Source organism: Malurus melanocephalus, unplaced genomic scaffold (genome assembly GCF_030028575.1).
Source record: "Malurus melanocephalus ecotype Western Australia unplaced genomic scaffold, MMel_1.1 scaffold_683, whole genome shotgun sequence".
NCBI lineage: Eukaryota > Metazoa > Chordata > Aves > Passeriformes > Maluridae > Malurus > Malurus melanocephalus.
In genome coordinates this window covers 293,303-305,916 of record NW_026623915.1, presented here as the reverse complement: position 1 = coordinate 305,916, position 12,614 = coordinate 293,303, and the positions used below count along the sequence as shown (strand labels likewise).

The 12,614-nt window shown below is 59.3% G+C and overlaps 1 protein-coding gene across 3 annotated transcripts in view; it reads left to right on the top strand.

The window, feature by feature from the left end:
* Positions 1–498: 498 nt before the first annotated feature.
* NPDC1 (neural proliferation, differentiation and control 1) overlaps positions 499–12,614 on the top strand; it is a 24,075-nt gene continuing 11,959 nt past the window's right edge. For all 3 annotated transcript variants that reach the window (XM_057384078.1, XM_057384079.1, XM_057384077.1), the window contains exon 1: positions 499–673. In XM_057384078.1, the coding sequence (XP_057240061.1) occupies positions 580–673 (94 nt within the window). In that variant the 5' untranslated portion in view covers positions 499–579. The remainder of the gene's footprint in view (positions 674–12,614) is intronic.

The following is a 12,614-nucleotide window of genomic DNA, read 5'->3' as shown; positions in this document are numbered from 1 at the left end:
TCTCCAGCTCATTCCCAGTCTATGCCATTCCTGTGGGACATRTGGAATAACCAGATCCCAACACAGTATTACAGACTGCATTGGRTTGGAAGGGACCTTTCAAGGCCCAACCCCCCCTGCCACAGGCAGAGACACCTTCCACTAGASCAGGTTAATCAGACCCCTGTCCAACCTGGCTTTGAATGTTTCCAGGGATGGGGCAGCCACAGCTTCTCTGAGCAACCTGTGCCAGGCCTCACCACCCTCATAGGGAARARTATTATCCCATCTAAGCCTGTCCYMTGCCACTGGGAAGCCACTCCCCCTTGACTTGTCACTCCAGGCCCTGGTCCAAAGTCCCTCTCCCGCTCTCTGGAGCCCCCTTGGGCAATGCAAGGGGCTCGGAGGTGTCCCCGCCGCGGAGCTACGGGGGGCGGAGCCCTGGTGGCGGGGGTGGGGCCCAAAGGGAGCGGAACCGCGCCCCTTCCGTCTGCCCCCGCCCCGCTGCCCGGCCCCGGCCCCGCCCGCCGCCGCCACCGCCCGCAGCCGCCGCGGCCCCGAGCCAGCCCGGCTCCGTGTCCGTGCCCGTGGCCGCGGACTATGGTGGCGGCCCGGGGAGCTGCCGTCCGCCGCGGAGCGGTGCTGCTGCTGCTCGCCGCCCTCGGATCCTTCCGTCTGCGTCTCGCCCGTGCCAGTGAGTATCTCTTCGTTCCCCCCGCTCCTGTGTCCGTGTCCTCTCCCTTCCCCCGCGGATGCTCGTGAGCCCTCCCACCATGAACCCTGGTGCGGTTGCACCCCGCTTCCCTCCCATCATCCCCRTCATCCCACGAGGGATCAACATCCGTGGGTGTTCGTGTTCCTGGSTGGGAGCTAGGTAGGAGGTGCCCTCGCCATGCAGCCCCACGGGGGTTTCTCTCGCCCCGCAGCGCTCCCCGGGGACGGGCAGCGCCGCACTGTCACTGCTGCCCGCTGGTACAGGCAGGAGCCTGGCAGTGGGTGGCAGCGCTGCAGGGCTGGCCCCCAGCAATTGTTTGTGGGGGCAGGAGGGACCCACAGATATGGATCCTGGAGTGGGGAGGGAGCACAGAGTCATAGAAGCGGCCCTCGTGAAGCGCCTTTATTGGTAGGAAAAACATTAAACAACATCAAAAAACACCGAAACAAAGAAAGAAATAAAGAAATAAAGGTGCTGCAGTGACCGAGCATTCYGGGGAGACGCCGGAGGCTGCGTTGGAGGGAGCCCTGTTTGCCCATCTGGCTCATTGCTCCGGGAGCGGCCGCAGCATTGCCCCGCCGGGCCACACCAGTGACGGTGACATTTCTGCTCTCCGCCGGGGCAGAAGGAATGGATGGCCCTCGCACCCTCCCGCGCAGCACCGCCCTAAGCTGTCCTGCTGTCTGCTGAAGTGTGGGGGCATTCAGGTTTGATTTGTTTGAGTTTCGGGGTCTGGGTTAGGTTATTTCCCCCGCTGGGGGGTCTGGCAGTGGAAGTGTTCCATGTCCTCTTGCTCTGTGCGCACTGAAGGGGTGCGCGGGGCTGTGATGGGCACAAACAACGGCCCAAAAACCCCAAGCAGCCCCAAGCCCCGTTGCTGCCTGCGGGCAAGGCTGGGGCTGCGCACCGCAACCCGCCCGGGGAGGTGCCTGTCCCTGCCYACGGTACGGCCTGTCTCGGGCAGGTGCTTTCCACCTCGCTGGCGCAGGAGGCAGCAAGGGCCTCCTGGCTCCCAGCATTGTTTGCGTATCCGATATGGTTTCCCTGCTTTGGCTCCCGGCAGGGCAGACGCCAGGCAGGAGGACGCCAGGCAGCCCGGGTGGCCTCGCCATGCTCCCACCTGCTCTGAGCAACAGCGGGAAGGTGCAATAATTTTTAAATCTCCAAGTGGATCCAAACATTTGTACGTTTCTGTGTCGGAGGGTTGGAGGCAGAGGTGGGGGTGCTCCTGCAATTCCCCTCTTCCCAGGAGCCAAGGCTGGGGTGGCCCAGTCAGAGGTACTGCKGACACAGGCTGAAATGGGAGGAAAGAGATCTGGGCAGCTCGGATGAGCCACTAGTGATYCAGTATAATCTCTGCTGCTCCTGAATTTAGGGGGTTGATGTAAGATCATTTGGCCTGGCAGTGCTGCTGGGGCAGATCCCTTGAAGGGCTGCTGGGTGGCTGTGCTTGGGTGTTGTCAGTGGGAATAGTAGCAGTTTCCTCTTCCCCTCCTTTCCCAGCCCTGGGAGGGTTCTGGAGGTGAGACAAGCGTGAGGGACCTGGCTCTGCAGCAGCAGCCTGTTCCAGTGCTGGGATACTGCACCCTCTTAGCACACATGGGGTTGGATTTTTGGCTCAACCTCATTCTCTCAAGAGAAGCTGGGGATAGTGTGTTTGTGCTGTTCCAAACAGCAGCATCCCATTGCCAGGCAGTCAAGGTTGTGTGGCATGTAGTTGTGGGGACCTCCAGGTAGGTTTCTTCTGGGGATGGCTGAAGAATATCTCTGGGATGGTGGGCAGGGAAAGGAGTCACTGTCCTGACCCCTCCAYTTTTCTCCTTGAGTGCCATGGGGCACAGGAAGCACTGACTGTTTCTTCTCACTTTATAATAGTCTTTTCTGGGCAGATGGGGCCAAGCTTGACTTTCTCTGGGGAAGGCTGCAAGGTGGATGTGTCAGGGCCAGAAGCAGCTCCTGCTCTGTGGCATGCTGATGAAGCTGGATCCTGACAAGGAGACAGCCGGGGGAAGGTCTTGGACCACCATACCCATGTCCTCCTGCCTCTGCAGCTTCATCAAAGCTTCTTCAGATGGGSGTTGACATCTCCTTCTTCTCCTTCTCCTCACTTTCCTTGGCTGGCGCAGCGACCCAGAGGCCCTGCAGCAGATGTTATCTCCTGGGATGCAGCTGCACATGGCACAGTAGCACCCTCATCTTGCCATGAGCCTGATCTGAGCTGGAGGAAGGGTAGCAATACTGTGGAGGTACTATAGGGTGGTTTACATTTGCTTGCTGCTCCTCAGYTGGGCTTTTATCCCCCCACGTGTCTATCCATCACACTCGGCTTTGGGTAGAGCCCCTGCCTCACCTTGTTTTCTGGCTTCATTTCCTAGAACATGAATGAGAGCTGAATTTCTTCCCCCTTCTCTTGTAATTAGGTTGCCAAATTTCATCTATTASTATTGTTATTGTGAACAAAAAAGAAAATGTTTTCCAAGTGGGATGACAGGCTAGAACCCCATTTTTTAATAAYCCTGAACCCTGCAGCCCTGCTGCTACAGCCATCACTTCACATCCCAAACATCTGGAGRTGCTCAGCAAAGCCTGAGTGGTTCTTTCCAGTCCAAGTGACCCATTTGGCCACGTCTGACCTGCTGGATCCATGCTGCTGCTCCTCCTCATGCCRCTCCACAGGAATGTGGGTTGGAGCACGGATGCTGGTGTTGATTATGGCTGCYCCTGCTCTGCGGTGGTGCAGAGACTGTTCCAAGTTCCCAGCTGGGCATGGCGAGGCAGGAGCCATCCCCTGGGAAGTTCCCAGGCTCAGCCTGTGGTGGGATTGTCCATCTCTTGGCTTTTCCTTTGCCTRCTTGTCCATCACTGCACTGGGGACAGGGTTGGGGTGCAGTGGCCCCAGAGACCCCCATGCTGACCCCTGAAGCTGAGGCAGCTCCAATCCCCTTGGGAGCAASACAGCAGGGTTGATGCTGTGCCTGTGGTGCTTTCAAGGGCCTGGGTGCCCTACTGAGCTCCTCAGGCTCTGCCCAACATCCCACAAGCTGGTCTGCAGGAAGCAGCCCCAGGTTTCTCTTGGGGCACAGGTAAGGTTGTCTGGCACGTGGTCCACCCTGGGACTGGTAGCAGTGGTGGCCAGTGGTCCCACTCAGCAATCCCTTTGAGCCCCCCATGGCTGCATGGCAGGGTGTTCTCTGCCACACTGGTGCAGTCCAAGTGTTTCTCCATGCAGCAGCTGAGGTGCTGGTCCCGAGTTTAATTTTCCATGTGGTTTTATTCTTGAAGATAATGTCCTCACCGTGTTATCTGGTGTTACATTCACTCAGCTGGCTCCCACTGTGGGAAGGGAGCTCTTGTGGGGGTGAGATGTGGGGGAGCTGGGATGTGGGGCGCAGGCATCCCACAGGACTTTACTGATCAGTACCCATAGCAGGGACCTAGGCAGGGCTCTGTCTGCAGGCCTGAGAGGGGGGAATGGGTGGAAAGATATCTAATTATTCTGATTGCAGAATCAGCATCAAGGAAGAGTTTATGGAAGAGATGGGTTGAAAGTCCCTCTTTTTTTTTGCTGTAGCTCTCTGTGGACTCACAAACCTATGTGCATCCCAGCAATACCTTGAGGGTGCCAGTRCAGGGAGGGCTGGAGCTCAGGGTGGGAAGACTGTGGTTCTAGAGCCAGGGGCATGCTGCTTGCACTGTGAATGGGTCAGGTCCTTTGGATCTGTGATTTCCTGGCAGCTCTGGAGACTGGTCCCCCACCCCAGGGACCCCTCAGTCCCCAGAGTGCCTGAGTCTTCCTGCAGCACAGGGGAAGATGTGTCAGTGTTTGCCTGAAACATGTCTTCTGGGCCATGGGGGTATTAAAGGAGGTAATCGGCTTAACCCTGCTGGATGCTTCCGGAGGGGCACAGCAGCAGGGGAGTGAGTGTGGTCAGGGCACTGGGGACAGGGAGGTTGTGGATACTAGAGACTAGAGGGGTGATGGGACATTTGGGATAGGAGGGGTGTTGGGGGTATGAGGGGTGACAGTGTGGCAGGGGGATCAGGAGGCATCACAAGATGGACAGTGTGCTGCTCATCTCGGGAGAGATGTGGCAATGCAGGAGAYAGGAGGGGTGCTAGCATGGTGGGGACTCTGGGAATGAGAAGGTTCATGGGAGCTGCTGGGGACAAGAGCATTGATGGGGTGATGGGGATGTTGTGGACAGGAYGGGTGGTTTGGTGCCCTGGGACAAAAGGTGTGATGGGATGGCCTCTCCCCRAGTGCAAGGTTCTGGGTTCCTGGGCAGAGCGTACAGGAGCTGCCATCAGTCCCTTCCCTGCATTAAATACATAAACACAGTGCTCTGGTGCTTGGTCCCCACAGGAATCTCTGGGTCTGGTCCCCCCAGGGGGTAGTGGCTGCCTTGGGCTGGCTGCCCCCAAAACCCCAGGGCTTRGCCCCAGCCCTACTGCCAGGGCTGAGGTATGTCCCTCCTTTGCCTGAGCGTCATTGAGCACCGATGCTGCTCCAAATGGCAACTGCAGGCCTGTAATTAGCCACTTCTTGAGCTAACGAGAATTGCAACAGGAAGACACTGGCCGCTAAGTGCCTGGAGTGAGCTTTGAATTGGAGGAAGGAAATGCAGCTGGAGCAGGTCCTATCCCTGCCTTATCCCATCCTGGAGCACTGCGGGCTGCAGCTGCCTGTGCTACCCTGTGCACACTGTGGCCCATGATGGGTTCCCTCCTGCACGGATGGAGGATGGCAAAGCCTGTGAGGAGTATTTGCTCTTTGAGTGGGAACCCATCATCTAGGTGGTGACATGAGAGGGGACATGTCAGCTGAGTGTGTGCAGTGACCCTGCCTCATGGTGACACAGGGCTTCCCTGGGCTCCTGGCCCCTGTTCCATTCCTACTGAAAGGAGACCATGATGGAGGTGGAGGCAGGAGGTGTGGAAGGTACAAGTCTCCAGTGCACCCATAGCGTGCATGGCTGCTGCTTGTGCTTGGCTGAGGGTCAGCAGGGGCGTGTCTTGGGGACCCCTCAGCTCTCTTGTGTGTGAGGAGCTGCTCTGCCTTGGGGAATTCTTCATTTGCACCTGTCAGAGAGTGGGCCCTAAATCAGGAGAGGGGGTGGCCCGGTGAGGTGATGTAACATCACTTGTGCTGCAGCCATCGTTCCTGGCTTCCTGGCTAGGAAGGAGAGAGTTTCCCTGAGCTGGCTTTTCCTGTGGGACATATAYCCCAAAATCTCTGGGTCCAGCTCTTTTGGCAACCTCTGCAGCCCTTTTCCAAGAGCCCTGGAATGCTGCGTGCACCACCACCCCTAGGATGCAGCTGTGCATCCGACGGGCCCCCAGTTTCTGTGTTGATGGGGCCTCTCAGTTTCTGGGCTCTGTCCCATGGGACACGATGGTCCTGCAGGTCTTTATCACTGGTGGTGGCTGAGTCAGCAGGGGTGTAGCCTTGGGTGCAGCCCCAGTGGGGTGGGTGCTGCAGCCCTGCGTTTCCTCTTGCCTCTGGCCTTACACGTCCACTGGCACCAGGTGCCCATCCAGAGTCCCCTTGCAAGCCCTTGCTGCAAAGGCRGCTGTTCCAATGGCTGTTCCAGCCATAAGGGTTGGCCCTTTTGCTCCAGCAGCTGTGGATGAGGAGCTCTATCCCCAGACACCTGTTTCAGGGTGATGGGCTGCTGGGAGCACCAGGGCTGGTRCCAGGCAAAGGGAGCTGGACGGACAGACTGACTCCCCACTTTGAAAAATGCCACCTCTGAGCTGCCTGAAGGCTTCATCAGCAAAATCATGCTGGTGCCTCTTTCCCAAAGGCTGCAGGATGTCTCTGGTGGTAGTGTGGGCTGCAGCAGGGAGTGGGATGGCTTTGGCTTTGCTAAAGAGCATCTGGGCCCTGGTGGGTGCAGTGGTGWGCTGCTCCAGGCAGGTTTTTCCAGCCCAGCAGTGGGAGTGTGTGGGAGCCTGGGGCTGCTTTCAGGTGACCAAGCTGTGCTGGCTCCTGGCCTGGCAGCTCCTTGAATGCTGAGCTGTGGGGTGGGCTGCCCTCTCCCAGCTCCCTGCCATCAGCTGKGGCTCCACAGGGAGAGCTCACCTGGGGCCGTGGCTCTGCTGTGGCTCTCTGGGCAGGTGTGTACTCATGGGGCGCTGCCCTGTGGATGGGTCAGTGCCCAGGAATGCCAGGAGGAGAGAGCTGGACCCCATCCCTTCCTTCCAGACTGCTCAGCACTTTGGGTGAGTCTGTGGTGCCAGGGCTCCCCATCCTGTGCTATGCGAGCACAGCAAGATTCCAGCCCAGTGCTGTGCTACTCATGGGGTGCTCCAGAGCACTCCAGGGGTAGGAGGAGGGGGCCATCCCTWGTGCTTGCTCTGCACCACAGCCCTGGCCACCAGCTGCTTCACTTGTAATGTGGTGCAAAACCTGCCCAATAAAAAGGGAATTAAAGAGCCCACCCCTGGCCCCAGCAGGCTCAGGGTATGTACGAAGCTCGTTGGTATTTACTTGGGCAAAACCTGATAAACAAGACCTAAAGTGGGTGGTTCAGGCTGCAAAGAGCAGCCAGATGCATTGGGATGAGGTGACATTGGTGGCAGCCTGGGGTCCTCAGTACACGTGGGTGTGCGTGCGGTGAAGTGAAGCCAGCAGCAGGTTGGGCGGGGTGGCCTGGGGAAATGGCATGTGGCACCTGGTCTGCCTTCTGCATTTTTTGTTGTTATTTCTTCTCCCTCTGAATATCTGAAGCCACTTGTGGCTGGAGATGTCCTGGCACAGCGAGGCACAGGACAGATGTGGTGGTGCATGTCCTGGATGTGGCATGGCCTCTGCAAGGCTGGAGTTGGAGCTGTCAGCGTCCAGGGGTGTTGGGGCAGGGGTAGGAGGTGGGTTTTGCTTGGCTCAGTGCCCTCCTCACTGGCCAAAGACAGGGAGAGCCGTGTCCTCTTCTACCTCCTGGCTCTGCCCAGTCTCTTGAGGTGTGGATCTGTGGATTTCTGGAGCTGTTTCCACCCATTCCGGTGCTATCTCCTGTCCCCACAGCCCTGCCACTCCAGCTGTTTCGTTTGCATGGGCTGCCAGGGAAACGAACAGGGGTTTTTCTGGTCCAGTTAAAGGGTTTCAGTAGTGATGACACAAAATTCCACTTCCTCAGGATGGCGGAGATTGTCTAGTGCTGTTCCAGAAGCAACTTGGTATTTAGGGGTGCTTGTAGAAGGGCTCTCCTCTAGAGCAGGGAAAGGCTCTGGGGAGCTCTGGTGGCTGGGAGGTGACATGTTTCAGATGTCGAGGGTTTGGCATCTCCCCACCTCTGCAAGAGCCTGGCTCAGCTCCTCCTGGTCCCCCCTTTCCCCCTTGGCATTGAATCTGGAGCAGGACAAGGCTCTGGAAGCCCATCGTGATGGCCTCAGGGCTGCAGTGTGGGTGCACGCCACACCATCTGTGCAGCCTGTAGTCCAGGGCTCTGGGCTGGTGACTCCAAAGCAGCAGCAGGGTGAGGGTGGGGATGGGRGTGAAGGTGGGAGGGGGGTGCTAATGWGGCATTTTTCCATCGTTCCTGGGTGGGGACATGTCTGGTGGGACTGTCCCCTCGGTGGGAGCAGGGTGCAGTGAGGTGTTTGCTGTGCAGGCACGGGAATGCTCCCAYGGGTTCCCTRCAAATGTTCCCTGTCCCCAGTCTRTGGCACAAGGCTGCTGGCACTGTTYGCTGGCCATGACAGAAACCGTGCTGGAGATCATCCCTGCTGGCGGGGCCAGAGCTCAGCACCCACCAAGCTGAAGCTGGGAGCCAGAACTGTGGTGGCCTCAGGGATGGGAGCTGGTGACATGTGGCATCTGCCTGGCCAAACCTGCTGAAGCCCAAAGAAACAGTTCCAGCTGCTCCCCTCTTGGCGCTGCTGTAGGACATGGGGACAGATTGGGGCCGCGGCTGTGCCACATGCTCTTTCCCTGGCAGTGACATGATGTGACCAGCATCCCCCCACTCTGGTTTGCAGGGTCAGCRTTGCCGAGAGCCCTGCTTCACTGCCTGTGTGTGGGAGGGGGCTTGGCTGCTGCATTTTCAGGGGCAGGAGCACGGTGGTGACGTGCACAGCTGCTGGCAGTGGCAGGGCTCGCACAGGGATTGCCTGAGCTGTGCCCAGGGCTGGGGATTGCTGCAGGGGGACAGCCCGGTCCCCTCCATCTGCCTCCTAATGCAAGAGGCAGCAGGGCAGGGGGATGCAGATGGGTCAGGAAGTCCACGGGGTCTCGGCCACCAGCAGGGTGTCCATCCTGCAGTCACTGTGTGTGTCACCTGTGGTCGGAGTGTGTCACCCACGGCCACTGTGTGCGGCACCGCAGCATCCAGCCTGGCGTTGTTCCTGCAGCTGCTGGCAGTCACGCTGTGACTGTCCCTTACTGACTTCAGGGGCCACATCCCTGAGCACGGGGCAGTGAACATGAGGTGCTGGGATGCCTCAGCTGGACAGCAGCACTGTCCCTGCCAGGGGAGGCTGTGGGCCGGAGGAAGCAAGACCTTGGTGCCTGCAGTCTAGTGGGGGCATCATGCCAGCTTGCCTGGCCCATGCCTGCCTATCAACCTGCCCCGGGCCTGCTCCAGAGTGCTCCTTCAGAGCCAGGAGCAATTTGCAGAGCTGGGAGGGAGCCACAGCCAKTGCCAGCTGGCAGAGGAAGTGCTGGGAGGGCAGACAGGCTGCAGGCAGGGCCCACAGCAGTTCCCACATCACCTGACTAGAGGAGGAGGGTGAGGAAGAGGAGGACAAGGAGTGACCTTGTAGTGGAGCTGGCAGACACCACACCACTGCAGGCCTTGCGGGGGCTGCTGCCACTGCTGGGACTCTGTCATGCTCTTGCTGTGGTCTTCCCTGTGCCTCAGCTACCATGCAGGGGCCCAACGTGAGAGTGAGACCTGCACCCTGTTCTCCAGGCACCCTGATAACCCCCAATCTCAGTCCCACCAGGGGCGTGTTCCTGCTGCCATAGAGGGGCCAGACCCAGTGGTCCCAGGCAGGCTGCTCTGTGCCCCCGTGGCTGTGCAGCCAGTGCCCAGAGGGCTCAGCCCATGCTGGCAGTGGGCTCTGCCAGCTCACACTGCTGGCTCTGGGGCTGGCACTTGAGAGGGAGAGTGGGTGTTGGTGCTGCTGGGACCTTAAACACTCGCACCAGTGCTCAGCGCTAGTTAATTATCCGCTTACGTTCACTTTTATCTCTCTATCTGCAGCAGTGACGCAGCGGGGGCAGTCCTTGCCTCCTCAGCCACACAGATATTCTCCTCAGGTTTATTTTTGTTTATTTTTTACCTGTATGTTTTGGCATGAGTGTGGAAGAGCTGCTCCACCCAGGCTGGGACTGCCAGTGGCTCCATGCCCTGCCCAGGCACTCCCTGTCACAASCATTCTGCTGAGTACCGCCCTGGGTGCCCAGCATGGCTCTCCCCAAAGGGAACTCCCTGGGGATGGAGGTTTGTGCTCAGCTTTTCCCCATGGATAACACATCCAGAGGCCTCGCAGTTCACATGCCCATGTTTGGTCTGTTCCTGCTTGCACGTGTCCCCAGCTCATGCCCACCTGCAGTCTGTGTGTGTGTGTTACCTGCCGAGTGCCCCATGCACCCGCTGGCCTTGCCTCAGCTCCTGCCTGGGGTCCTGCCTGCGGGGAGCACTCGGCTCCTCCAGTGCTGCAGCTCAGCCCAGGCCTCAGCTCATTTGAAGGAGTTTCCCCAGCTGTGCTGTTCTGGACTCTGTGCCCACCTGCACAGGAGCTGAGCACCATGGCAGGGCAGTGACAGCAGTCAGAGCATCCCCCTCCTCCCAGCTCCCCTGGCACACCTGGACAGCAGCATCCTGGCTGTGCTACACATTCCATRTCATTCATTGCTCACTCCTCTGGTCTGTACTGTCCTGCCTGCAGGGCTGTGCAGAGTCAGGGGCTGCAGGACCTCAGCTGGACCCCAGCTTCGGTCTCTCTGCTCACCCCACCTGTGGCCAGGCCATGCTTGGCCACACTGGTACCAAGCAGGGGGCATGGTTGGGGTTGGGGCATGGACCCCAAACTCCCACCAGGATCAACAGCAGTCCCACAGATGCAGAGGCAAGACCAGGAGCTGCAGCAGGTGTGCTGGCACTGGTACAGGTGGGTGGCATGRTGGTGACATGGCCACAGCTGGGTGGAATTGGGACCCACATGCTGTGTCAGCCCCACTATCTGCCTTGGGGTGAGTGTTCAGGAGCTGGGACCCATGGCCAGAGTGTTGGGGAACCCACCAGCTGCTTGCTCCAGCACTGGACAGATGGCACTACCCCCCAGGAGTGTGAGTGTGCAAGGTTGAGGCAGCATTGGTGGGTGTAGAGTGACAGCCCCCCGGGGTGGCAGTGTTCAGGGCTGGAGATGCCCACATKGTGCCTGGGTGCTGGCACATGCAGTGCTCAGTCCCCATCACCTAGCATGGCTCTGAGGACTCCCTGAGAACAAGCAGGACTTACTGCTGGGCTTTGAGGTGGGCTCAGAGAGTGGCAAAGCCTCTGTGCATCCCCTCARCCCACAGGGTGCCCATGCAGTGATGCCAGATCACCAGTCACTGGCTGGTGACACATGGGGAGCTCTGAATTGCAGCCAGTGACAGCTGGGCAAGCACAGCTCATTCCTCAAACAGAGATAACAGCCCTCGCTGGGATCCAGCCTGGGCTTTATTTACCCAGTTGCTGGACTCTGTCTCGAGGCTCTACCCCCATCACCCCTCACAAGGTGGCTCTGAGGGTCTTGYCAAGGTCTGATGCTGTGGGGTGACCCACGCTGGGGTGGCTTCCTCCACCAGTGACCAGCTTTTGGCAGCACCTTTTGTAGGGAAGTGTTTCCATGAGCCTGGCACAGGCAGGGGCCCCTACAGGTGTCACCCCCCAGTGCCCCATGGGACTATGACATGTCCCCAGCCTGGGGCTGCACAGTGCCACAACYTCCCCCTGCCCCTGATTTTTAAACAGAGCGGCTTTGAGTAACCCCGCGGAGGTGAAGCCAGGAGCCAAGTCCAATTTCTGTGCTTAAATATCTGATTATTTTCCCATTAAGCACTAATTGGCCCCCGGCCATGTGGCTGAGCCCCACACCATCTCCAGGGAGCAAACCCAGCTCCCATGGACGTGTTGGGCTCTTCCCCCCAGCCCGGGCACCCCCTCCAGGCTGCTGTGCCTGGTATGAGCTTCAGCATTAGAATTGCAGTTGCTGCACCCTTGCCAGTGCCAGCCGAGGTGGGGAAGGCGATGAGTTCCTGATGGCGTGCAGTGGGGAGTTGCCTGGGCACGGGCTGGGGGTCCTCAGTAGCAGCTGCACCCTCCAGGGAGCACATCGATGGTGAAATATGGTCATGCAAAGGCAGGGGATTGCATATCCTGCTTGTGTGGCTTTGGGGTGACATCTTTCCTGCGCCCTTGCTGGGGGCTCAGAACTCTCATGCTTCTTGTCCTTGCAGTTCCATCCTGTTGCAGGATTCTCCACGGTGCACAGGGTGCTGTCCCCTCGCCCCTGATGTGTTGCGGGGATGGGGACAGGACAGGCTCAGGACAGCCTCCACAGTTGTGGGGCCCCTTGCTGTGGACTGGTCRGYGCCGGGGCTGTCCCCAGTGTTGCCRTCCCCGGTGTTGCTGCCCCAGGAGCAGGGTCGGGCAGATGGCCGGTGTGTCGCTGGTGCCGGTGTGGGTGGTGAGGGCTGCCAGGGCTGCTCCGGGAGCGTGGGCCGGCTCCTGCCGTGACTCATTGCCAGGCTGGGGGCGGCCGGGCCGGCCCTGCTCCCAGCACAGCCCCACAGTCCTGCAGAGCGCTGTGACCGTGGCCGTGCACAGCAAGGTGAGGGGCACAGCAGGGCAGGTGTGTGCTGCACCTCCATCTGGCTGTGCCTCCCAACCAAATGTGCTCCCCATTCGGCTGCATCCCCATCCAGCTGTGC